The sequence below is a fragment of the Taudactylus pleione genome, unplaced genomic scaffold (assembly GCF_031769625.1).
Source record: "Taudactylus pleione unplaced genomic scaffold, aTauple2 ptg000479l, whole genome shotgun sequence".
Taxonomy (NCBI): domain Eukaryota; kingdom Metazoa; phylum Chordata; class Amphibia; order Anura; family Myobatrachidae; genus Taudactylus; species Taudactylus pleione.
Window position 1 is genome coordinate 226,684 of NW_028284881.1, and position 25,454 is coordinate 252,137.

The window sequence follows — 25,454 nt, forward strand, 5'->3', positions numbered from 1 at the left end:
AAATTCACTCATCCATTTTCATGGATGTGCCAGCAGCATATGAAAGTGAATAATTTAGCCTTGGACCATAACACAATGTTAGATTTTACATCTAGTACACAGGAGCAAGTCACAATAGTCCTAGGGGCAGATGTGCTAAGCTCTGGAAAGTGATACATTGGAGAATGATAAACTACCAACCAATCAGCTCCTACCTGTCATTTTTCAAACACAGCCTGTAGCATTACAGTTAGGAGCTGAGTGGCTGGTAGTTTATCACTCTCCCATTTATAACTTTCCAGAGCTTAGTACATGTGCTGTACACATCTGTGAAATTGAAATATCCCACATTGTCAAATCTGTGTTGTTCTAGGCCTGCAACTCAGCCATATTGGTCGTATTGCAGTAATCTTCTCCTTTGATAGAGCCTTAGGTTTTTGTATTTCTAGTAGATTTCATAGAAGAGGTTACTTAAAATGTGCAGAGCTAAGCGGCCTAGGCCAGCTCATCTGTGTCAGGGACATGTGGTGACCTCGTGTGATCCTTTTCTTCTTCTCCAAGCTGGAAGACTTGGCGCTGGACAAGCTGCGAATAAAGTCCGCCTTCCTCCATTAGCTCTCTGTGACTCCCCTGCTGCACCACGCGGCCTTTGTCTAACACAATGATGTTGTGTGCTTTCTCCACAGTGCTCAGCCTGTGTGCTATAATAAGGGTTGTTCGTCCCTGCAGATCACTATTCATCGCTTGCTGGATCTGTAAAGGATGAATCATTAATGGTTACTTATGCACTGTTCATATGTGACAAAACTCTCTGAGACACCAGTTCTTCATGTTTATTCATGAATATCAGCACTGGGAAGGTAACACCTATGAGTGCATGGGAAAGGCATACAGAAATATACCGTATTTGAAAAAGCTTATTTGTGATTTATACAAGAGATCCATGTACAGTACATCATCATCCAAAAACATTATATTTATACAGTAATAGGTCTGTGGGAAAATAAGGACTGTTTACCATTCTTTATGTATTTCCTAATGCGTTCATACCAAGACAAGCTGGAAATAGCCAGCTTGTTCGTATGTAAATCCTGTATTTTCTAATAGTATTTTTAAAATTTGTTAAACAGCAGCTAACATGGAGCAAATAAGCTTTTGCTAGTTACTAAATGTGTGCAAGGATGTAAGGCAGACAATGCACACAGGAACTGCACCAAAAAGTCACATTTATATTCTACGACCGCACTAGACAGGTTATGCTCCAACAGGCACTAGACAGGTTATGCTCCGATGTGAGATTTTTACTCAATCTTTAATTACAGAAAAAAACAGTGTATGAGCACAATGGCAAGATTACTCATTTGCTTTTAAACATAATAATAAACACAATGAACTTCTCTCACTTCAGAATGGCTATTCACTACCCTCACTGTACATTTTGCAAGGCACCAGAAAAATGTTAGCAAAATGTAAATTGTTGGAATGACTAAAAAGCCAAAAACTTAAAATAAAATATGGTAAAAAAATCACATATAAGACGATTTGTAATGTACTATAAACAAGTGTTGTGTTAGACAGATAATCCAGCATGTGACATGTCTGCAAGAGGTACATTTTTCATAAAAAAAAACACATCTGTACAGTAAAACTGTCACATTCACACAAAAAGGGTCCCTGATTGATGTTGTCACATGTTGTAGGCCTGTGTTTTGCCAGTTGAACCACAATATAGGGATGGTCATCGACCATTGATGATTCAAAATCATCGATGGTTTATGACCGATGTTAAACACTTTCACCATTGGTGGCTAAGAGCTAATGGTTCTTAGACATCGATGAACGTGTGTGATCCGATGGTTGTTGTTTTTTTTTCAGGACGGGACGGAGCTTAGTCCCACCAGCTAAGCCCCACCCCTGTTGTTGATTGGTCTGCCGTTTTCCCCCGCAGTGGTGGCCATCGAGGGGTGCAAACCATCGATCGTTCACCAAAGATGGTTTTTGTGCAATCAATGGTAACTACCAATGGACCCATAGATGGTAACCATCGATAGACACCCCACCGATTTCCATCCCTACTACAATAGCTGTTGTTATGGGATTGTCAATGTGGTAGTTTTAGAATAACCTACTGTCATTGTAGCTTATGTGTCCCGAAAACGATACTTGGATTTGGTGCCCAATCAAAACTTATCACACAGGTCCAAAAACCCAGCTGATCAAAATGGTCGTTTCAAGACAGCCTCCAGCAACCAGACCTGTGACATTGTGGTCCAGCTCTGTGTGGCTACTGTTCATAACATAGTTTAAAGTAATAATAATAATGATAAGTATGCTTTTTAATGAATCTAATCATCCTTTCATTTTCACTGACTTGTGGTGAAATAATTATAAATGAATTGCAACTCACAGCATGCTCACTATCTGCATCTAGTGCACTGGTGGCTTCATCCAATATCAGCACCCTAGGGTTTCGGATTAAAGACCTCGCAATAGCCACTCTCTGCTTCTGACCCCCTGAAAGTTGGGCTCCCTTCTCTCCTGTCTCTGAAGTAGAGAAAAAAATACAATGTACTATTTTCAAATACATACAATATATGGGTTTTGTTCTGTAATGCAACATACATTATTTATTGACCTTTCATGCGGTATGAATTCTTCTGATCATGATTCTAAATACAATTATTAGTATGACAAACATACATTATTTATTGACCTTTCATGCTGTATGAATTCTTCTGATCATGATTCTAAATACAATTATTAGTATGACAATTGCATGCAGTATAACACTTAAAAATGCATTCTAACCCAAAGGAATGATATCGGTAGACAGCAAGAGATTCTTATTTCTATGCCTTCAATAATTACACTGGGGAACAAAAAACTATATTTTTTTTCTTGCCAAGGATTTAAGATCGGTTTGAGAGTACTCGCAGGTCCTCGCATTAGATCTTCACTATAGCTGAATTGGCTCCAGTTTTCAAATTAATTAAAAGTTATAAAATTCTATTATTTTCTCAATTTGAAGTCTAGGCCTGCTTTACTTAACAGAATCGACTTAGGCCCTGATTCAGAGCCGGACACTCTGACCAGAGCGCTCGCTCTGAATCAGGGCCCACCTCCATAAATATGGAGCGTCCTCCTGGACGCTCGTATAGCTGTGGGTCACCACCCACAGCCTATACGAGCGTGCAGGATGATGGTCGCGATGGTCTTGACCATCGCCACTGCGTGCAGAAGCCTGCGGTTGAGTTTCTCAACCGCAAGGCCAGGAGTGATTTTGGCTCTATCAGAGCCAAAATCACTCCCACTGACATCACTAGTGATGTCAGTGGGGACGGCTTCTGATGGTAGGCGTTCCCTTGGGAAGCCTCCGTCTGGCAGGCACGCCCCCGGCACGCCCACCAAAGGGGTCGTGCTGTCAATCAACATCGACAGCACGCCCCCTTTGATCAGACACAACGAGCGAAGGAAAGTCCTTCGGTCGTCGCGTCTCGCGCATGTGCACGACGGAGCTCCCTCCGTCGTGCGCATGCGCAGTGCACACCATCGACCCACTTGCGAGCGGACAGCCGCTCGCGAGTGGGTCTGAATGAGGCCCTTAGTTTTGCTTTTTTAACTACCCTCTTTTAACAATAACAAGAATTTGTTTTATTTGTGATAATGTAGCTGGTAGTCACGTTTGAGACACATAACACATCCAATTCTCCTCACTAACTCTGGGAGGAGGCGTGGCAGTGCACTGCTGAGCCTGCTGGGACATCCTCACACCACAGCCACGCCTCCTCCCAGCATACAGAGGAGCAACGGAGAGGACCGTGTGACGCAGTTAGCACACCGCCTGTTCCTTTGTTCCGCCCTCTCTCTGTCCCACCACAATCAATTTCCCGCCGTTTGGGCTTGTTTTGTTCAGTATGTCCTTGGCTTTTGTTGGGAGTTAGCACTGAATGTGTGAAACAAAACGTTTTCTCCGTAAAAATGAGTTCTTCTCAGAGAAGGTGTACTAACAACCCTGATGTTTTTTGTTATATTTGTGGCAAATATAGTGTTGCAAAATAAAGAAAAAATATAACTGTATTAATAAAACAAGCGTATCAGGCTTATTTTGGACGTCACATAAGCCAGCAAGACAAGATTTGGGTACCTCACAAAGTTTGTAAAACCTGTGTGTAATCCCTCCGCAACTGGACTAATGGAGCATACACACGGTCGATTTGAATGATTAAACAATTCGACCAACGATTTGAACAATTTTGCAAACGATTTGAACTACGAACAATTTTTGACTGCATTAAAATGACTGAAATCGTCCAAAACTGACTGCAAACACATCAGATATCAGATATCATTATCTGACCATCGGGAATGTGCATCGTTGATCATTCAAACATGTCAGATATGTCAGATTTTCCTTCAGATATGAATGATTGAACGATTTTTCAAATCGTTATCGTTCAGATCTGAAGAAGAATCTGAATGTGTATGCACCATAAAGGTAATCGAAAAGGACTTCATTTCGGCATACTTATGATGTGGCGTGAGCCAAAAGATCACTTGAGTGACTGCTATTTTTGTGCTGTAAATGTGAAGGGTATGAATCGATTTAAGAAACACAAATGGGAATACCCAAGTATGAATTCTGCAAAACAACCGATACCACATAGCGAAGATTTACCTGTACCATCATTCAGTTATTTGTGCTAAGTTGAATGTGATGATGTGGAAATGTTCATTTCATCCAGTGCAAGTGACAACACAGATGAAAGTGAGCTTGAAGTTCCTCTACTCCAAACAAATTTTCTCAAAAGGATTCGTGACTTGAATTTATCGAAAAAAGGAGCTGAGCTTTTAGCATCCAGACTTCAAGAAAAGCACTGTCTTGAGCCGGAATGTCGTATCGTAATAGACAGCAAGCCATACCGCCGTTCATAGCTTCCTAACACTTATGTATGTAATTATCCTGTATCTTTTTATAACATTTTACGAATCAAATTTAATCAGAATAAAAAAAATATCTTTTTAACTATTTTTAACATTGTTTAATTGATTTTTTCATAGGGTTAGGTTTAGGGCACCCGGGGGTGATTTAGGGTTAGGTACCCTCCGGGAGGGTTAGGGTAGGGTAAGGGAGGTTAGGCACCCCCGGGGGAAGGGTAGGGCTAGGCACCCCCCAGGAGAGTTAGGGTGCGGGGAGGAGGAGTTAGGTTTAGGCACCCGTAAAGGAGGGCTAGGGTTAAGTAGTTTACTCACCTCCGTCGGGATCTCCGCTGTTTGGCCTGCCAGCGTCGGGATTTTGACCGCCGGGCTCTCGTCCACCGGTCATTCATACCGATTCCATTAAAGACATATGCATATCTCAAAAACTGAAGCAATTGAAAAATATACATGCTTATTCATGATCAGGAGCACAAAATTAATCGAAAGGGACTCTTAAATCCCTGGAAACAGATTGACTTTTCCCCAGTGTTATACATCACATATAATCATCCTATTTAGAGAGGGGAAATCACTATGTATTTTCCTCCAGCATGTGCAGAGTATCAGCCAGAAATAAAAATAAAGTTATATCACACATGTGAGTACAGGTTGAACGGCTGCTGCAGTATGTTATGCCAATCACAGTGAACAAATCGTGAGCGGGATTTCCCCTGACTAAGTGGATATAAATAAGTTAATTAGTATCTGCTTTTGCACAATGCTCGGTAAGGGACCTGATTCTAAGCATAAATGCAATGAGAGTACTTAAAAAAGAAAGACAGGATAGATATGCAAGTGTGCAATTTCAGCAGGGGGAATAAAAATATGCCCAGCTTTGTCAGACAGACATGCTGCTACTTGCCATTTGAATATGCATTGGTGGCAAGTGAGCGGTGTGTGTCTGGGCTAAGATATGAAGAAAGATAATGCAGCACTGCAGGTACAAATGAGGTTAATCAAGTGGACCCTGTTACCTCCAGCATTGCAAGGGTCTCTAATACCCCTTTTACACCAGAGCTAAAACCCGGGTTATTGTAGGGTTAACCCAGGTAGCTCCTTGGTGTAAAAGGGGACTGGGATGGATTCCCGGGTGGAGTGACCCGGCAATCCAACCCAGGTAATTTACAGGGTTTTACACGGGAATAACCCGTGAAACCCTGCAGTGGGAACGGCGCGATCCGAGTCATGATGACCTGGATGGTGCCACATGACTTCCGATTGGCTGGCTTCAGTGGCGCTTGGAGATGACATCATCTCCAAGCGTCCACTTCAACGCCGGAAAAGCCAAGTCACTGCAGACCCGGCTCCGGTGTGAACGTCGCCGATTTGGGAATATCCTGGGTCGGAATCGGCTAAATTGCGGATCGAATCTGATTTGGAACCCTGTTCCAACCTCCAGGACAGACCCGGAATTTAGGTATACAAAATAAGAATCTCTTGCTGTCTACTAACATCATACCTTTGGGTTAGAATGCATTTTTAGGTGTTATACTGCATGCAATTGTCAGACTCATTATAGAGGAGAGGGACCTGCTAAAAAGACTACTAGGATTATCATGTCATCCATGCTTTGACAAAATAGAATGGGATCAATATACATTGGATGTGCTGAGAAATATGAATTACTCTTAAACGAAAACAATATACTTTTTCTTGCCAATAAATGGAAATACCTGACATGCAATAATTGAAATATACTACTCCGTGATTGCTTATAAGGAATTGTGAAATTGTCTTATCACATAGAGAGAAAAAAAGTGATCTTGTGGAGTCCACGCCTCAGCAGGTCAGAAATGTTTTGGTGGCATAAGGGGGATCTACACAATATTAGGCAGGTGATATTCATGCTATGATATATATATATATATATATATATATATATATATACAGCTTTCTCATGCAACGCTGTGCAAGCTCATTTATATTAGCCTGTGTCAGCTGCTTTGCCTTGACTTGAAAAGCCATAAGTTAGTTGGCAGGTAAGCTTTAAACCAGTTAACATGTTTTCAGTTTAAACTCTGTAATAGCAGCTACCAGGTTTCCATAAGTATGATGGATAGTGTAGGACCTGCAGAGAAATGGGGTCCCGTGATGTGGGCTGCAGGCTTAAATGCATTGATCAATCCATGAACCAAACCCCCATTATTTATGTATTATTGTGAGTGATTTAACAATGGTGAGTGCTGAGTTTTCTGTTTTTATGTATATATATCTATATATAGATATATATAGATATATATATATATATAGATATATATATATATATATTTATTAGGGATGTGCAGGCTCGGATAGGTTCGAGTTTGCACGTGGAGTTCGGATTTTTCCCTCCAAAAAAACGGAACTCAGAAAGAGGCAAAACGTCATCTTACATGGACGAACATCATCATTCCTGGACTTTTGTCCAGGAATGATGATGTTCGTCCATGTAAGATCACGTTTTGCCTCTTTCTGAGTTCCGTTTTTTTTGAGGGAAAAATCCGAACTCCACGTGCAAACTCGAACCTATCCGAGCCTGCACATCCCTAATATATATATATATATATATATATATATATATATATATATATATATATATATATATATATATATATATCCTGCTCTGGAAAAGTCCACAGATCATTCAACTCTGCAGAAAAGAAGTGTTCGTGCAGTAGATACCTTAGAGCTTTATTCATATTTTAAACTGGATTTCTGGTAAAGAGGGGAAATCACCTGTAATTGATTCACATCCCCTGCACTCCGCTTACACTCTTATTCGTAAATATCCCTTCAGGGTCAGTTATAGCATCATTATCTATGTGTAAGGAGCTACATTCTGCAGCAGTGGATAGTCAGAATGAAAAACCTTACAAAAATGAGTTTGCACATAAAAGCAGAATAAGTACAGACTATGGAGGTGTAGATGTGAGACAGAGGGTAGAGAGTGCTCTGTTTCGGAGAGCTTACAGTCTAGAAGTAGAAGGCAACAACAGTAGGAGCTAGCCGAGGTGGGGTTAGCTGCAGAGCCGATTGGGTCCTTATGAGATACCAGTATTTTAAGGCCCTGTAGTGCCCGCACACTCTGCAGCAGAGGTGGTTCCAGCACTGTATCCCTCCTTACCTTGTATTATCTTCATACACCTGACTCCATTCATACATCCTACCTGTGAGCACACAATTGTTCTATGTGATAGAATCCACACAATGAATTAATACCTGTGTTATACCCATCTTGAAGCTCCATGATAAAATGGTGTGCATTGGCTCTTTTGGCTGCACTTATTACTACATCCAGGGGGACGCCATTCAGACCATAGGAAATATTACTCTGAATGGAACGGGCAAATAGCAGAGGCTCCTGGCTCACCATGGATACCTGTCAAGAAGGGAGAATACAGACAACTATAATATTAAGTCACAAAGACAGTGCGTATGAGAGACACACTCAGACACAGGTATAGAGAACATATGTGTTAGTAAGTAGGAAGGAATAGCCTCAGGCAAGGCACAAACATAGCCCATTAAGTCATTGGTGAATTCCCATTAGGCATGTGCCTAGGGGTGCCACTTGGGGAGAAGCGGGGGCACTTGCATGCTTGCTTTAGTAGTCAGTCCGAAATTTACCAGTAACTACAAAATATTTCCACCCTACTGTACCATATGCCAACTTGAGAGAAGTATAAATAGTAGGATATGCACACACTGCCCCTGTAAGCTGCCCTGCCTATCAAATATCTACAGTCAGGTCCATAAATATTGGGACATTGACAGAATATTCAGATTTTGGCCTCTATTCACCACCACAATGGTTTTGAAATGAAACAAACAAGATGTGCTTTAACTGCAGACTTTCAGATTTAATTTGAGGGTAATTACATCCAAATCGGGTGAACGGTGTAGGAATTACAACAGTTTCAATATGTGCCTCCCACTTTTTAAGGGACCAAAAGTAATGGGACTATCAACTCAAAAGCTATTTCATGGACAGGTGTGAGCTATTCCCTCGTTATTTCATTATCAATTAAGCAGGTAAAAGGTCTGGAGTTGATTCTAGGTGTGACATTTGCATTTGGAATCAGTTGCTATCAACTCTCAATATGAGATCCAAAGAGCTGTCACTATCAGTGAAGCAAGCCATCATTAGGCTGAAAAATCAAACCAAACCCATCAGAGAGATAGCAAAAACATTAGGTGTGGCCAAATCAACTGTTTGGAACATCCTTAAAAAGAAAGAACGCACCGAAGAGCTCAGCAACACCAAAGGACCCGGAAGACCACGGAAAACAACTGTGGTGGATGACAAAAGAATTATTTCCCTGGTGAAGAAAAACCCCTTCACAACAGTTGGCCAAATCAAGAACACTCTCCAGGAGGTAGATGTATATGTGTCAAAGTCAACAATCAAGAGAAGACTTCACAAGAGTGAATATAGAGGGTTCACCACAAGATGCAAACCATTGGTGAGCCACAAAAACAGGAAGACCAGATTAGAGTTTGCCAAACAACATCTAAAAAAGCCATTACAGTTCTGGAACAACATCCTATGGACAGATGAGACAAAGATCAACTTGTACCAGAGTGATGGGAAGAGAAGAGAAGGAAAGGAACTGCTCATGATCCAAAACATACCACCTCATCAGTGAAGCATGGTGGTGGTAGTGTCATGGCGTGGGCATGTATGGCTGCCAATGGAACTGGTTCCCTTGTATTTATTGATGATGTGACTGCTGACAAAAGCAGCAGAATGAATTCTGAAGTGTTTCGGGCAATATTATATGCTCATATTCAGTCAAATACTTCAGAACTCATTGGACGGCGCTTCACAGTGCAGATGGACAATGACCTGAAGCATACTGCAAAAGCAAACAAAAAGTTTTTTAAGGCTAAAAAGTGGAATGTTATGCAATGGCCAAGTCAATCCCCTGACCTGAATCCGATTGAGTATGCATTTCACTTGATGAAGACAAAACTGAAGGGAAAATGCCCCAAGAACAAGCAGGAACTGAAGACATTTGCAGTAGAGGCCTGGCAGAGCATCACCAGGGATGAAACCCAGCGTCTGGTGATGCCTATGCGTTCCAGACTTCAGGCTGTAATTACCTGCAAAGGATTTGCAACAAAGTATTAAAAAGTGAAAGTTTGATTTAGGATTGTTTAGTTTGTCCCATTACTTTTGGCCCCTTAAAAAGTGGGAGGCACATATAGAAACCGTTGTAATTTCTACACCGTTCACCTGATTTGGATGTAATTACCCTCAAATTAAATCTGAAAGTCTGCAGTTAAATCACATCTTGTTTGTTTAATTTTAAAGCCATTGTGGTGGTGAATAGAGGCCAAAATATGAAAATTCTGTCAATGTCCCAATATTTATTCACCTGACTGTATATATAATTGAACATAAAACAAAATGCCATAGAACAAGGCTTCTTTTTATTATATTGAATTGGCAATCATCAAATGAGGGCTTATAACCAATGAAAATAATACAATTGGGCAGTGGGGGGTGGGGGGGGTGGCCATTACTGTTGTGCTTAGGGGTGCCCTGACCCATAAATCCACCTATGCATTAAGTGGTAATGTTAATGACTCTCTGTAAATTGTGGAGGTAACCAGTAATAAGAGATTATTACTTTGAATTAATCTTGCAGCTCTGGGCAATTAGGAACCTTTCCAGTAACCTTCTATAGATATGGAAATAGCACATGGATAACCCTTGGGACACGCTGATCCAAGAGAAAAGAAAACAATATATTGTGCACTGTTTTACGCAACATATATCTGAAATGAGCAGACATTTCACACAATAAGAACCCAGGTATCATTTGGTGAATGTTTTCACATTTACTATGTGAGCAGCACATGCTAGTAATGAATCTGAGATAAATGTGTAAAACAATACACGTAATACTGTTTTCTTTCTTCTTTTGGTCCAGTCTGCGCTGTGGGAAATCCAATTGTCATTCCCTTGATACCTGGGTCATGAGACTGCTCAGATAAGATTACACACAACATATTCATTCTTTGATGCAAACATTCTGTTCATGACCACTATAGTTTCTAAGGTATACTACCCTTGTATTTTCCTTGTAAATATGGAACGCAGAGTGTGGTTAGAATTGGTTGGAGGATTACCAACTATGGGAAGTGGGAACAATGGACGATGCAGGACACAGACATTGGCATGACATGAAACAAACGTGAATGAAAGGGATGGAGAGAAAATAACCAGGACGAGGGGCTAGGAAAGGGATATGCAATAAATATTACAGAGAATATGGAACGTAACATGGACAACTGAGTAGACGTGGCTGATATACTGTACAGTACAGTAACATGGACAACTGAGTAGATGTGGCTGATATACTGTACAGTACAGTAACATGGACAACTGAGTACATGTGGCTGATATACTGTACAGTACAGTAACATGGACAACTGAGTAGATGTGGTTGATATACCGGCTGGGGTACAGTATATGAACTTCCTACACACTATCTACTTTTCCACAGGTGGAGAGATACACGTTCTATGTGCAGAAATAAAACTTGATTGTTTTTAAATTGTTGCTATGACTTAAAATGTCATGTTGCTATGACTTAAAATGACCACATTGGTACACGTACAAAATAAAATAATAGTTGTTTATACAATCTAATTTAATATATTAAATGAAGATCACCAGACTCATCCACAGGACGGATAGATGCTCTGGAACTGCACATACCTTTTTATGCAAGTATTTGTGGTCATACACTGTAATGGGCTGGTCATCTAGGAGAACTTCTCCTTCCTGCACAGGATAAAAGTTCTCAAGGATATTCACACAGGAGCTTTTACCACTACCAGATGGACCCACCAGTGCGGTGACTTTTCCAGGATGTAGCGTGAAGGACAGATTCTACAAACAGGTAAAATGAACACATTAGTATTTCTGACACAGGTACATGTTTGCCTGTATATTGTAAATGGCCCACCCACTATATATTGTAAATGGCCCACCCACTATATATTGAAAATGCCCCACCCACTATATATGGTAAATGGCCCACCCACTATATATGGTAAATGGCCCACACACTGTATATTGTAAATGGCCCACCCACTATATATGGTAAATGGCCCACCCACTATATATGGTAAATGGCCCACCCACTATATATGGTAAATGGCCCACACACTGTATATTGTAAATGGACCACACACTGTATATTGTAAATGGCCCACCCACTTTACCTTTACCTACCTAACAATCTGTGCTGTTGCTGGTATGTTCAAGAACAAGCAGCACTACTATTGGTGGCAGTGTACTCCAGCACTACACATCAGAGAAATATTAGAAAATGTACTGCAGGAAAAGCATGGGGGCTCTATCACCAATGGGAATTGGTATGAAATACTGCCAGCCGCACGTTCGATTCCCGGCTGGAAATCCTGATCGTGGAAAGGTAAGTATTCTCTAACCTAACCCCCTAACCCTAACCCTCCTTAGGAGTGCCTAACCCTAACCTCCCCCACAAGTGCCTAACCCTAATCCCCCCTCTAAGTGCCTAACCCTAACCCCCCCCTTCCCCGCTGCCTAAACCTAAGTCCCCCGAGGGGTGCCTAACCCTAAGTCCCCTCCGGGGGTGTCTAACCCTCCCTCCCCCTAGCCTAACCCTCCCGGGGGGGTGCCTAGCCCTAAGCCCCCCCGGGTGCCCTAAACCTAACCCTCCCCTCCCGCGGCTGTCCGCTCACGGGGGTGGGAGGGTTGATCGAAGGGATGCCGGGCGCCTGTCTCCCGGCGCCGGGTAAATGTCAGGCGTCTACATCTAGATGCCTGGCATTTCATCCCTCGCCGGGATATGACAGTCGGAAAGCCGGCCAGTATTAAGGCAGCCGGCTTCCCGATTGTATACCCACCAGTGATAGCGCCAGTTCTGATAGAACTGTCAGATTCGGGATTTGTCCTGGGCTCTGGGCTAGGGTAAATGATAAGGTCTAACTAGAACTGGAGTGAGTGAAATGAAGTGAACGAGTGACGCGTTTCCTCATTCAGTTCTACCCTCTGGATATGACTGAGTAGGAAGGATAACAAGATAAATACTAGGCTGATGATGAGGTATGCTACCTGGCAGTGTAGGAGCAGGAGACGTGTCAGCGACACGATAGAATGTGAGTCAGTCAGTGGAATGCACACTAGTGATATGTGTAATCTGTGAATGCATGATAACTGCAGACTGCTGGTAGAGATAGGTACTGCTCACAGGTATCTGTGGGTGTAGCTGAACTGGCACACTGACGTAGAGCAGTAATTGACACACAGGATGGTATGCAGACTGTAGTGAATACTGAAGGATGGTAAGCTCTCTGTAGCTGGCAGTGCATGTTGTAGATGCAAATGGTAGCTGAGAGCACACAATAATAAATGCAAATGGTAGCAGACAGCATACAATGGTAGTTGCAGATGGTAGCTGACAGCACACGTTAGTATAGCAGGCTGGAAGCAGAGAGCACACTGGTGTAAATGGTGAAGTGCTGAGTACAGGACTGATAGCAGTGGGTAAATGGAGATGGAGCACACTGCTTGTGAAAGGGGTAGCACTGAACACAGGATCAAAAGTGCATAATAGAGAGCACACTTGTAGAGTGTAACAGGTACTGCAGGCTGGTAACGATGTGCACTTGGTGTAGCAGGGAAGCTCAGAGCACACCAAGGGATGCTGGAAGCTGGAGTCAGATACACTAATGTGCACAATGGAGTGTGCACAGGACAGACAACAGTGAGTGACTGGAGATGGAGCATACTGCTGAACTGGAATGCACAGGTCTAATAGTGCACAATGGAATGATCACTATCAGTAGATGCAGGGATCACAGAGCAGAGCTGCTGATGCTAGAACCAGGAACAAGTGTAGACACGTTGAGCGGGCAATGAGCAAGCAAACATCTGAAAGGTTTATGTGACAAGAACTGAATGGTATGCAGTATCTACACCTTTTTTTTTTTTAGTAGAATTTTTAATTAATATAACTATTTCTGGAAACTAGAAGAAATCACTGAAACCATTTCAGTAATTAATAAAATAAGCAGCTAAAGACATGTCCATGGTATACAAGCTACTATAAATCAGGTTCCTTTTTTCTGAAGTAAAAAAAACACTGCAGTAAGCTGTGATCTGAGGGGGGAGCAGGGCATTACTAAAGGGCAGGTTTGGTGGCGTTTACAACCCACTGTCCATGGCCAGTGGTTTCCACCTCCAAACCTTTGAATTTACTATTTCGCTGGTAAGGGGGTGAATTTAAATCCATTCGTAGATGTCTGGTGGTTTACAAATTGCCAAACCACCAGAACAAAAATACGTATCTATAGGACCAATCAGAAGGTGAGGACGCCCAATGTACTGTTAATGAATCATTCTGTATTGACGAAGGAGGAACATAACATTAACAATACTCTTATGTGGGCTATATTATTTTATTACTATAAAATTGGGTGCAAAATTCATTTTTAATTTGGTTAAGAGAGAAATATTATTAATTATATTATAGGGGAAATATTAATTGTTAATTGGTGTTAAAAATATATATATATTTATGAGGGGGGCACCAATTATACAACCATAAAATAATAAATTTTGCCTCCTTTGCCCCTTTAATATAATTAATATTAAATATAATTAATATTTCTTTCTTCATCAAATTAAACATTATTTTAGCACCCAATTATGTTAATAAAATAATATTGTCCATATAAGAGTATTATTAATTATGCTATTTTCCACCTTTAACAAAACGTAATGATTGCCTTCATTAAAAATGTATTGGGAGCAGTGGCAGTTGTAACTGTGGGGCTACAGTACACTCTAATAGTGAGTCAGCGGCAGAGGTAACATCAGCGGTGGGGATCAGAGGCATGTATCACAGCCGTGGTCAGAGCAATCAGCCTCCTTGGTGTATCTGGCCATCACTCAGATTCTCATTGGCTAGTTGACACAGCTGTCTGGGGGGGGAGGGGCGAACAGATACAGCAGGGAGGCTGCTGATTGGTCTGCTGGCAGTGTGATACACACCTCTGATATTACCATTCCCACAGACTCCCAGGAATTCCTTGTATTTTATGCTTGGCCAATAAAACCCGATTCCGATATGAAGAAGCGTTTAAAGGTACAGTTGGGGCTAGAGTCCTGTTCCCCTATGCTAGTTTTGGACTGTGCTGCAGCCCCACCATTACAACAGCCACTGATTGTGAGTCCTCACCTTCTTACCTAGCATTCTATCTCACCAGTCACACAACTTCTATTGTTTGGTGGGTTACTCTCAGGACTGGCTCTATTATTAGGCAGCTTTATGCAGCTGCCTAGTGCGCCAGGATCTGGGGAGCACCACTGAGTCTGCCTATCACAAAACTAACATGGACTTAATGCCTGGGTCGGCTGTGACCCCACCTCCATACTTTCACCTGAGGGGCTGGGAAGTGGCTATTGTTGGTGTTTGGGGGCGGTAGGCTGAAGCTTTGCCTAGGGTGCTGAGAAACCTGTTACTCTGGTCATTTTTCGGTGGATTTTAAAACTGCAGCTTGATAAATCTGGCGGTTTCTATCCTATGCTAATGAAATATTGACGGTGGTTTCTAAACTTTACTATTTATGTTGTTTTTTTAATCGGTTTTTCCTTTAGCATATCTGCAAATTAGTGAATTTCATCCCAAAATGATGATTAACCTGGATATTGGCATACGTTCACCTGTGAGGAACAATGGCCAAAGGACATAAATATACACCTTGGCCTGCAGAGGAGTTGAATAGTCTCATGGCACTGCTTATTCTGTAATACTGTGATGTATCAGTCACAAGGGCTGACTGAGTCGCATGGATCTCTGGGCCTGATTCAGAGTCGCTCGCTAGATACGATCGCTCGCACGATGTGTACGCAAATTGTGTAGGCAGTGCTACCGCACAGCAATGCATTAGCACGACCAGTTTTTCTTAGAGAACGATCACATAGTGTATGCAGACACCCACCAGCCTGTCTTAAGACTCCCACTTGTGCAGGTCATGTCCAGGAAGTGTATGCAACCATCGGTACATGGGATGCTATCGCAGCGCTTGAGGTTGACCATACCCTGCCGCAAGAAATTCAGTGTAAAAACAAGCCAGGGGATGTGTACTATGATGCTGTCTTATAATTATGCACACCTCTAAAACGCTGTTGAGATGCTCAGGCATGCCTGAGTTTGCACCTCCACTCCCCCGTTTTTAATGGCCAGTCCCTGTTACCATCTACAAACGGCTTCCCCTGTCACTCACTCTGCTGGGCTGTCTATGTGCAGGAGCGAATGAATTGTGAACTTTCGCTAAGGTATGCACATGCGCACTGCGATGTATACGCATACACACAATGCATACACACTGCATACCATAGGCAGCAGCGAGAGTACAGTATGCATCTTAGCAAGCGGGTCTGAAACAGGCCCTCTGTTCACAAACACAAATGGCAAGTTTTTGCATAGAGCACGTACGCAGATGCAACATCTTTGTCTATGTCCCTCCTAATCTGAGTCGGACGCAACTTGGCCGGATCTGTCTTTTCGTGAAATAGGGCATTTCGGGACGTGAACTGTATGTAAAGCTCCGTGCGATTCTGAGGTGTGAGTACGGGGAAGGGAAGCCTGTTTATGGAGTATCTCTTGCAAGTGCAGATAACTAACGATGACGACTATGGGCCGTATTCAATTAGAAGCGAAAAGCCGTTTTACGCGAAAAAGTTTAGCCGATTGTGTCTTTTCGCCAGGTCGAAACTTATCTCCGTATTCAATTCCAGCCGGTTTTCGCGTACGTGGAAAGTCAGTACAATGTAATAGGCGAAAAAAGATTCGCCTCTGAATAGCAGGTAAAAAGAAGTGCAACATTTTTTATTTTGGGGTGCAAAGGTGGGAACTCTCTCAGAACCCTTGGGGCAGCCCCCCAGAGGACAACTGTGTAAAAAAATCCTGGGGAAAAACTTAAGAACATCCCAAAAAAGTACTTTCATTTTGGGAGCGAAAAAGCACAAAGTGGGGGGACAAATATAAAAACTAGCAAAATAGACTTCTTGGGGGTCTGCAAGGATGGGTCAGGTGTTTTTAGGATTGCAGGTGCTTACAACAGGTGCGTTTTTCAAGTTTTTTAAAACATCACTTTAGAGACTATAAAATATACTAGCGCCCATTTTCATGCACCCCAAATTTGACAAGACTACTTATTTTCAGCAAAAAATACTGCTTAATGCCATTCTTCACCACTTGTGCAAAGACGCTAATAAGAAGCTATTGAAGCAACTTAAGTACCCCAAACAGTTTTATTAGGGCTATTCGGACACATCTACATTGATCCCCAATGTTACTGCATCTTTTTGGGGGGTTCAGGCTGGTTTCCCCAATTCTGACAGCACTTTCCGCCTGTTCTGAAATCACCGCTTGCCGTTTTCGCATGTTTTGCAATTGAATTCGGCGAATAGTGGGGATACGATGTCGGTGAAAAGTCCGGCAGGCGAAACTTTTCTGCAGGTGCGAAACTAATTAAATATCGCTCAATGGCGGACACCGTAAAATCAATGGGCGGCACAAGTTTCCGCTTGCACACACACATTAAATACTTGCTTTAGTTTAGCATAAGGTAGTAATTCAGGCTTCCCACAACTACATTAGCTCATCAGTTCTGCAGCTAAAATTCACAACCCTGAACGGATGACTGAGGATGACGGAAGCAGTGACTCAATAAGATTTGAAGAACCTGTAAACCACCACAATTGAACCTGTAAACAAACCAGCGTCTTGGAACATGAGTCAGCCCTAGATGAAAAGGCAGGATGTAAAAGGAATCCTCTTAGCTATCTGTACAGTATGAAACAGGTTTCTATTATCAACTGTCCACAAAACTGAAACAAGTACCGTCCTTTGTAGAAATACACCCTTTCTGAGACCAAAACCATTGAACTTCAGCTCTTTGTCACAAAAGAGATATTGATATGGCTGGAAATGAAAGAAATGTCTGTCTTCCTGCAGACATACACTAACTGAGCACTACTGAAAGTCCATTCAATCAGTTAGATTTCCCAAGAGAAAATCTGCTGGCCCTGATGAGCAAGATATTACAGCACATAATTATGGTGCCATAATAATGACTGAATGGAACACATTGTTCATATTGTTTGTTTCTCTGAATACAAAAGAATAAATATAATTACAAACTAAAACAGAAGACAAAGAGAATGTGAAAGCAAACAAAATAAAAATATAATAGAATCTACCGTTGCAGTTACATTATAAGATGTTATAACCCAAGTGGCACCATAATGGGGGGGCAACTTTTTATTAGAGATGAGTGGTTCGGTTTTACTCAGTTATGTTCAGATCTCAAAAACGGCATCTTATTGGCTTTCCGTCTCTCACGTGTCTAATGCTGGGTGCACACTGGCAGATATATTGGCCGAACAACACATTCTCTCTTCTGCTCTCCGCTCTCTCTATCTCCTTAGTAATTCACTTATTTTATCTTACTGAAGCCAGATCCTGGGCACTTGCATAAACGTGCATGGGCAGAGACAATGCCTCAGGACAAGGATATAACCAGAGAATTTATCACTTTTCAAACCATTCTGGTTACAATTTACCAGATTCTAACAAGGATGGGACATGGATACCTAAAAGAACAATCTGGCTTTATTTACATTCTCAGACCATGTGGAGCACAAATATGAACGCAGAACTATTGTGTTTTATTCACCTTTAAAACTTGTGCCGCCGGTCGGGTGGGATATGCAAAAGTGATATTGCGGAACTCCACTTTTCCATCCACGTGCTCGGGAGCAAGACTTCCATCATTAGCCATTTTTGGTTTACGATCTATGAACTCAAATACCTTTTCTGCAGCACCGACGCCCTGCATTAACCCTCCATATACCGATCCAATAGACTGCAACACAATCAAACGTACAAAATTAGCAAAGCCATGAGCATAATAGTACCATTTTTTTAAAAACATGCAGCTAAAGTCACTATTATTGATTTAAAACACAATCCCCAAAACCCATCAGTTTGTTTGTGACTTTGTTGGTCGATACATTAAGAGTAGATGCCATTCGCTCCTGTTACCCTGGAGCTTTTCTGCCCTCCCAGACCCTGCTTTCTACATCCAGGCTCCTGCTGACTCTACACTTACCCGGCGCCCATCCGGAGTCCGGGGCTGGGGCTGTGAGGTAGTTCTGCGATCGGGGCCTATGACTAGGCTGAAGCCGCAGGCTAAATTTGGAATAGGCGGAAGTCGGGATCAGCAGGTGAGCTCCCTGGCATCCCTGCACCTCAATCCTAGCCTCTGTAGTGCCTGTGGGCCCCTAAGAGTGGTGTGGTGCTGGAATAAGCAGAGCGGCCGCCATCTTGGAAAGAGCCCACTGCAGTGTATACTGTGCCTGCCTGGCTGCCAGCATTTCTGCAGTTCTCTGTGTCCTGCATTCTCTATGGTGACAGCCCTGGGCTCTTACCTGTCAGCATTTAGTGGCTAAAATCCCCAACTGGAATACACAGTCCAAGGTGCAGCTGTATTATATGCCCACATCAGCCTCTCCCATGGCCACTAATTAAGAGCATATAACTTTCTTCCACCACTCTTGTATGTTCTGTCATTTTATTTCTCTGTGGATCCGTGGTTTTATCAAGTCTTGTTATTGGAATTCTGGTGGTCATTACTTTATTCTATTTCCATTTCATTAATGGCGCCTAAACACCAGCGAGCATCAAACGTGGTGCCTCCTGTGAGCTTTTCTAAAAAATGTTCACCTGCTCGGGGTGTTGTGTCCAGGGATGCTGGTGCTAAAGGAGCTGGTTCTACAGTGAAGACGCCTCCACCTGCCTCTTCTGTTCTGTCACCAGCTGCCACTCCCGGAGATGGTGAACCTCTCACAGTGGGGTCCATGAAACAACTTTTGGCATCCTTCAAGACGGACATTTCCTTGGAAATCCAGACTGCTCACCAGTCTTGCCAGCAGTCGATTGATGACTTGGGAAATCACACCGATAACTTGGAGACTAAGATGGAAGAAGTTGTGTGATCCCATAAGGATTTTATTCTTTTACACGAGCAGCTTCAGTCTGAGGTTACGGCCTTGCGGAATAAAGTCAGTGATCTCGAGGACCGGTCGCGACGCAATAATATAAAGATACAAGGTATTCCAGAACCAGTCACTTTTCGAGGTCTTCAGGAATTTGTTACTGACATTTTCATGAAACTTCTACCTACAACCCCTATCACAGATTTCTTTATTGATGGTATACATCGTTTGCCTTGGGCAAAAAATGCTCCGACTGGGGCCCCTCGGGACATACTGATGCGGCTACACTATTTTCATCTCAAGGAAGCGATTCTTCGAGCTGCACGGATGTCTGACTCTTCTGCTGCAGTGTTGGGTGATCTACAACTCTTTGGAGATATTTCTGTGGCTACCTTAGCTCAGCGCAGGTCGTTCCACCAAGTTACTAGTGCTCTCCGAAAAGCAGAGATTATCTACAGGTGAGGCTTCCCAACCAAACTGATTATAACTCGTAATGGATCCACAGTTACGGTCTCTAGGCCTGATGATGGTATTAAGTTGCTTAGCTCTTGGAGTATTATAGATGATGTTCCTGCACAGATTTCAACAAGTCCTTGAGTCCAAAAGGAGTGGTCCTCTGTGGGGTCTAATAATTGATGTACCTATTGACCATTTTTCTTTTTCCTTTTAGGGTGTTTTCCTATTGACGTTCTATATGATTCTATTACATATATTTTTTATGTTTTATCTTTATGGTTTTCTGGAATGTCACCATATTTTGATTTGGAACTCTGGACTTCTTTTGGTAAGATGCATACCTAGCATCTATGTCTCTTAAATGGTTTATTTTCCAGTGTTCCCCTTGGACTCACCAGCTGTTATGTTGCTGGCTACCGCTAGTCAATTTTTTCAGGAATATAGCGTCTTTACACTGTTTAACTAAATGTGTATTGTTTAATCAAGTTAAGAGTGGTGGGAGGGAGGCCTCTACTTCCTTCCACTTTTTGTGTCACCTAGGTTGGTGACCCCTACTAGCGCCTAATGGTAGTTATTTCAGTTCGTTTTATTTTATATTGTTTATTTTTTTCCAATGTCCTTTTTCTCTATTTTTCCCATTCCTTTTCCTTTGGGTACTCATATTGTAATTGTTATGTACTGTTTAGAATACTATTGCTCTTTATATTGATTGCGTCTATTTATGGTTAAGATTTTATCGTTAAATGTAAAGGGTTTAAATTCCCTGAATAAAAGACGACTTGCTTTGTGCTATTTTGTAAAAAGCTAAGGCGCATGTGGTAGCCATAGACGAAACCCACTTTGTTGCATCCTCTCCAACTCGTATTTTTTACAATAATTATCCTCACTGTTATACTGCTAATGGACCAGGGAAAAAGGCTGGAGTAGCCATCCTTATTTCCCGTTCATGTAACTTTATCTTAAATTCTCAATATGCTGATAAACATGGTCGCTATTTAATTTTAATTGGCAAATTGAATGATCAGCTTGTTACTTTTAGTCTCCGTTTATGCTCCTAATACCAAGCAGGTGGCATTTTGTAGATTTTGTACTACCTTACAGAAATGCTGTAAGGGTGCTGTTATGATTTTGGGGGACTTTAATATGGTCTTTGATCATGTAGATAGATCCTCTCCCACTGTTAAATTGAAAGTTACTTCTCCACATGATCATTCCCAAGCCTTCCAGAAAGTCCTAACGGAATATGACTTGTTTGATGTCTGGAGGGCAAAGAACCCAACAGTTCGTGATTATACGTTCTATTCACATGTTCACAGGTCATATTCCCGGATTCGTCTAGCTTGGCGGATAAGTGGACCCTACAACAGGTCCAAAGGGATTTTATCTTGCCTATGACATGGTCTGACCATGCACCCTTTGGTTTGGAATGGGCTGTACGGTCCTCTTGTATGCTACCAAGGCCAAGGCGTTTGGGAGCTTATCTCTTGAATGATCCAGAATCTAAACAATCTCTCTCTCACACTCTGTCTATGTATATGGAAACTAATAAACCAACAGACACTTTCATTTTACATTTTTGGTGCACACTAAAGGCTGTGATAAGAGGAATGGCCATTCAATCAGCGGCACACCTCAAGAAGGCTAATTAACAACATCACATTGAATTAGAAGCCCATATAAAGGAATTAGAGGAACAACATAAAAGTGCTCCTTCTGATGCCACTATTTTAAAAAAATTGCTTCAGGCCAGGGATGCCTGGAATGCTTTTATTTTACGTGAAGTCCATAGAAATTTATTTAGACAGAAGTTTTATGTCCAGGGGGATAGAGCAGGCAGAATGCTGGTGCAGAAGCTGAGGGGGAAATTGCCAAGGAGAGAATTCGCACTATTTTTAATAAAGTTGGACGGTGACGGATCCTCTTGATGTAGCTAACGCTTTTGCTGACTATTATTCCCAGTTATATAATGTATCTAGCAACCCACAGGTTTATCAACCTAAATCAGTGGAGATTGCTGAATTCTTAGATGCTCTTAATCTCCTGTCATTACCGGATGACTCTATTCAACTTCTTAGCAATCCCTGGTCAGAGGAGGAAGTTGCTGCAGCTATTGAGTCTTTGCCTTGGATAAAGCTCCTGGTCCAGATAAGTAAAATAAAATGACTTCTATAAAACTTTTAAAGATGAGTTAGCCCCAGTTCAACGTCTTACACTGATGTATAATGAGGCATCGGACTCAGGTCTTTTCCCACGAGAAATGTTGGAGGCACAAATTGTAGCATTCCCTAAACCTGGGAAAATCCTTCTATGGTTACTAATTATAGGCCAATAGCACTGTTGAATACAGATGTTAAGATCTATGCCAAATTAATAGTAGCCAGATTGGGTCCGTTGATACCCTCTTTAATTAAGCAGGATCAGGCTGGATTTGTACTAGGCAGACAATCTTTAGCTAACACTTGTTGAGTCTTCAATATAGTGGAATCGTTTACTGCATCTGCAGGTCCATTATTATTGCTTTCCTTAGATGCAGAAAAAGCATTTGACAGATTACATTGGGGTTATTTAACCATTTTGGGATGAGGGATAGGGCTCTGTCTTTATATTGGCTCTTTATTCTAGCAAGGTTCTCCACTTTCCCCATTATTTTTTTCGCTCTTGCTTAGAACCCTTAAGCAGAAGTAATTAGGAAGCTTGCTACTGTACAGGGTCCCTGGCTGGGTGGCTCATCTCATAAAATGTGTTTATTTGCTGGCAACGTCCTATTGTGTTTGACTAGCCCTGAATCTTCTTTACTGTCCCTGCATAAAATATTAGAGGACTATTCCAAAGTGTCCTATTATAAACTAAATACTGCTAAGACAGAATCCCTTCCGATAATTTTTTTCTCCTGAGCTTTTGGCTAGACTTAAAGGGGCATACCATAATGTATGGCAGGATAGGAGTCTTTCTTATTTAGGGGTTCAGATACCAAAGCGGGGATCTGATATAGTGGCATGTAACTACATTCCCCTTTTGGCTAAATTATCATTTGACAGCTGATTGGATGTTACAAGAGGTCATGGATGGGCCATATAGCTGCTTTAAAAATGGTCCTGCTACCCAAGTTAATGTATCTATTTCGCACCATACCTAAGTTACTTCCTTTGTCGTTGTTTTCTAAATTTTATGGTGTTTTTATAAAATATGTTTGGAAATCGAAGAAACTGAGATCGTCTAGACAAATTATGTCTCTACCTAAGTCTGGGGGAAGCTAGTGTTCCCAGATTTAGAACTATATCTGTGGGCATGCCTTTTGAGTCAATTTAGAGACTGGTTTGAGATAGACCCCCCCCAAACCATGGGTACTCTTGGAATGGAGCATGTCCCACCCCTTTTCCTTATCTGATTTATTGTGGTTTCCGCTATCCTGCAAAAGTCAATTGCCCTCTTCTTCTACGGCAGTAGTAGCCTCTGTGACTGCATGGCATAAAGCGGTCTCTAGGTTGAATGACTTTCACCTTCCTACCACTAATCTTACTTTGAATGGTATAGCAGCCTTGATCCCTGATTTGAAATTCAATACATGGATGACTCAGGGGGCAATTTATCTGAGGGATGTTATGATTAATGGTGTACTTCTCCCTTTCTTTCAGATTCAAGATCAGTTTTCTGTCTCTCCAGGGATTATTATAAATATTTGCAGTTACACCACTGGTTGCATAGTCTACACCATGGATGTCAACCACTGATAGCTAACCCAAAGTACATTCTTGAGAGATTTTCTTCAGGGGGATACAAGAGAAGTATTTCATGGTGGTATTGCTTAATGTTACGTGCCTCTAAGCCTGTGACTTTTCCAGCTGTATTAAAATGGGATATGGACCTTCCTCGACCCCTTACGGAAGATGATTGGAGCTCTATTTTTAAAACATGTTTTCGTCTTTCTAAATGTATATCCCATGCTGAAATGTTTTATAAGCTTATCCACTGGTTGTACTTAACTCCTGACATGTTCCATAAGATGTGGCCTTCTCTCTCTAACCAATGCTGGCGTAATTGTGGCCAGATTGAAGACCTTTATGTATTTTGGTAATGCCCAAAATTGGATAGATTATGGCATCAGATTTTTATGTTAGTTTCCAAGGTGACTGGGCTTGATGTAACACCAGACCCTCTACTAGCGCTATTTCATGTCTATCATGGATACGTTTCTTTTGGTCATAGATATGTGATGGGACATATTTTAATAGCCACTAAAGCCCTCATTGCATATCACTGGAGATCTGAAGTAATACTTAAAATAGACACAATAGAGGCCAAAGTACACGCCCATAGTGATTTTGAGATGGCAGGAGTCTCTTACTCATCTTCAGCAAATAACCCATTAATGATATGGTTTGGATGGAGTGACTATCGAGCGATGTCAAGACAGGATAATAGTATAATTAGATCTCCCTTATCTATTTTAGCTACTTAATGTACGGGTTATAAGCTCAGTTGCAATGTGTGATATGTGTACTTCCGTTTTTCTTATATGTATATGAATATATAATGTATGCTAGCGGTGTATTATTGTTATTTATATATTTCAAGGTACCCTGGCCTTAGGTCCTCTTCCCTCTCCTTCCCCATTCTTTTTGTTGATATTACTTTATTATTATTTTTTTATTGTATATTTAGTTTTTTGTTTGTTTTGTGTATACATTGTTTTGAAAATTAATAAAAACTTAATATTGAAAAAAAAAAAAAAAAGTAGACTCCACAATATGCCACACACTGATTCCACTTATGGAGCTGCCAAACTGGGAACAGCCCCAAATCCCTATTTTTATTCATAGTAACATAAAACTATGGGCCTGATTCAGCTTCAGACGGAATTGCAAAGCTGCTCGCAAGCAGTTTTGCAATTCCGTCTGAGCTGATATGGTAATGCAGCAGGAGGCATCACGCCTCCTGCTGCATTATGTATCCGAGCTGTGTTGTTCAACGCAGCATCGGATACTTTGTGGGACATCGG

At 41.7% G+C, this 25,454-nt stretch overlaps 1 protein-coding gene across 1 annotated transcript in view; it reads right to left on the reverse strand.

The window, feature by feature from the left end:
* Positions 1–217: 217 nt before the first annotated feature.
* Positions 218–25,454, reverse strand: part of ABCB9 (ATP binding cassette subfamily B member 9) — a 55,308-nt gene continuing 30,071 nt past the window's right edge. The window contains exons 7-11 of the mRNA XM_088449048.1: positions 18,679–18,867; positions 11,663–11,836; positions 8,155–8,314; positions 2,387–2,523; positions 218–732 (exon numbers count right to left, since the gene is read on the reverse strand). Coding sequence (XP_088305174.1) covers positions 475–732; positions 2,387–2,523; positions 8,155–8,314; positions 11,663–11,836; positions 18,679–18,867 — 918 coding nt within the window. The 3' untranslated portion in view covers positions 218–474. The remainder of the gene's footprint in view (positions 733–2,386; positions 2,524–8,154; positions 8,315–11,662; positions 11,837–18,678; positions 18,868–25,454) is intronic.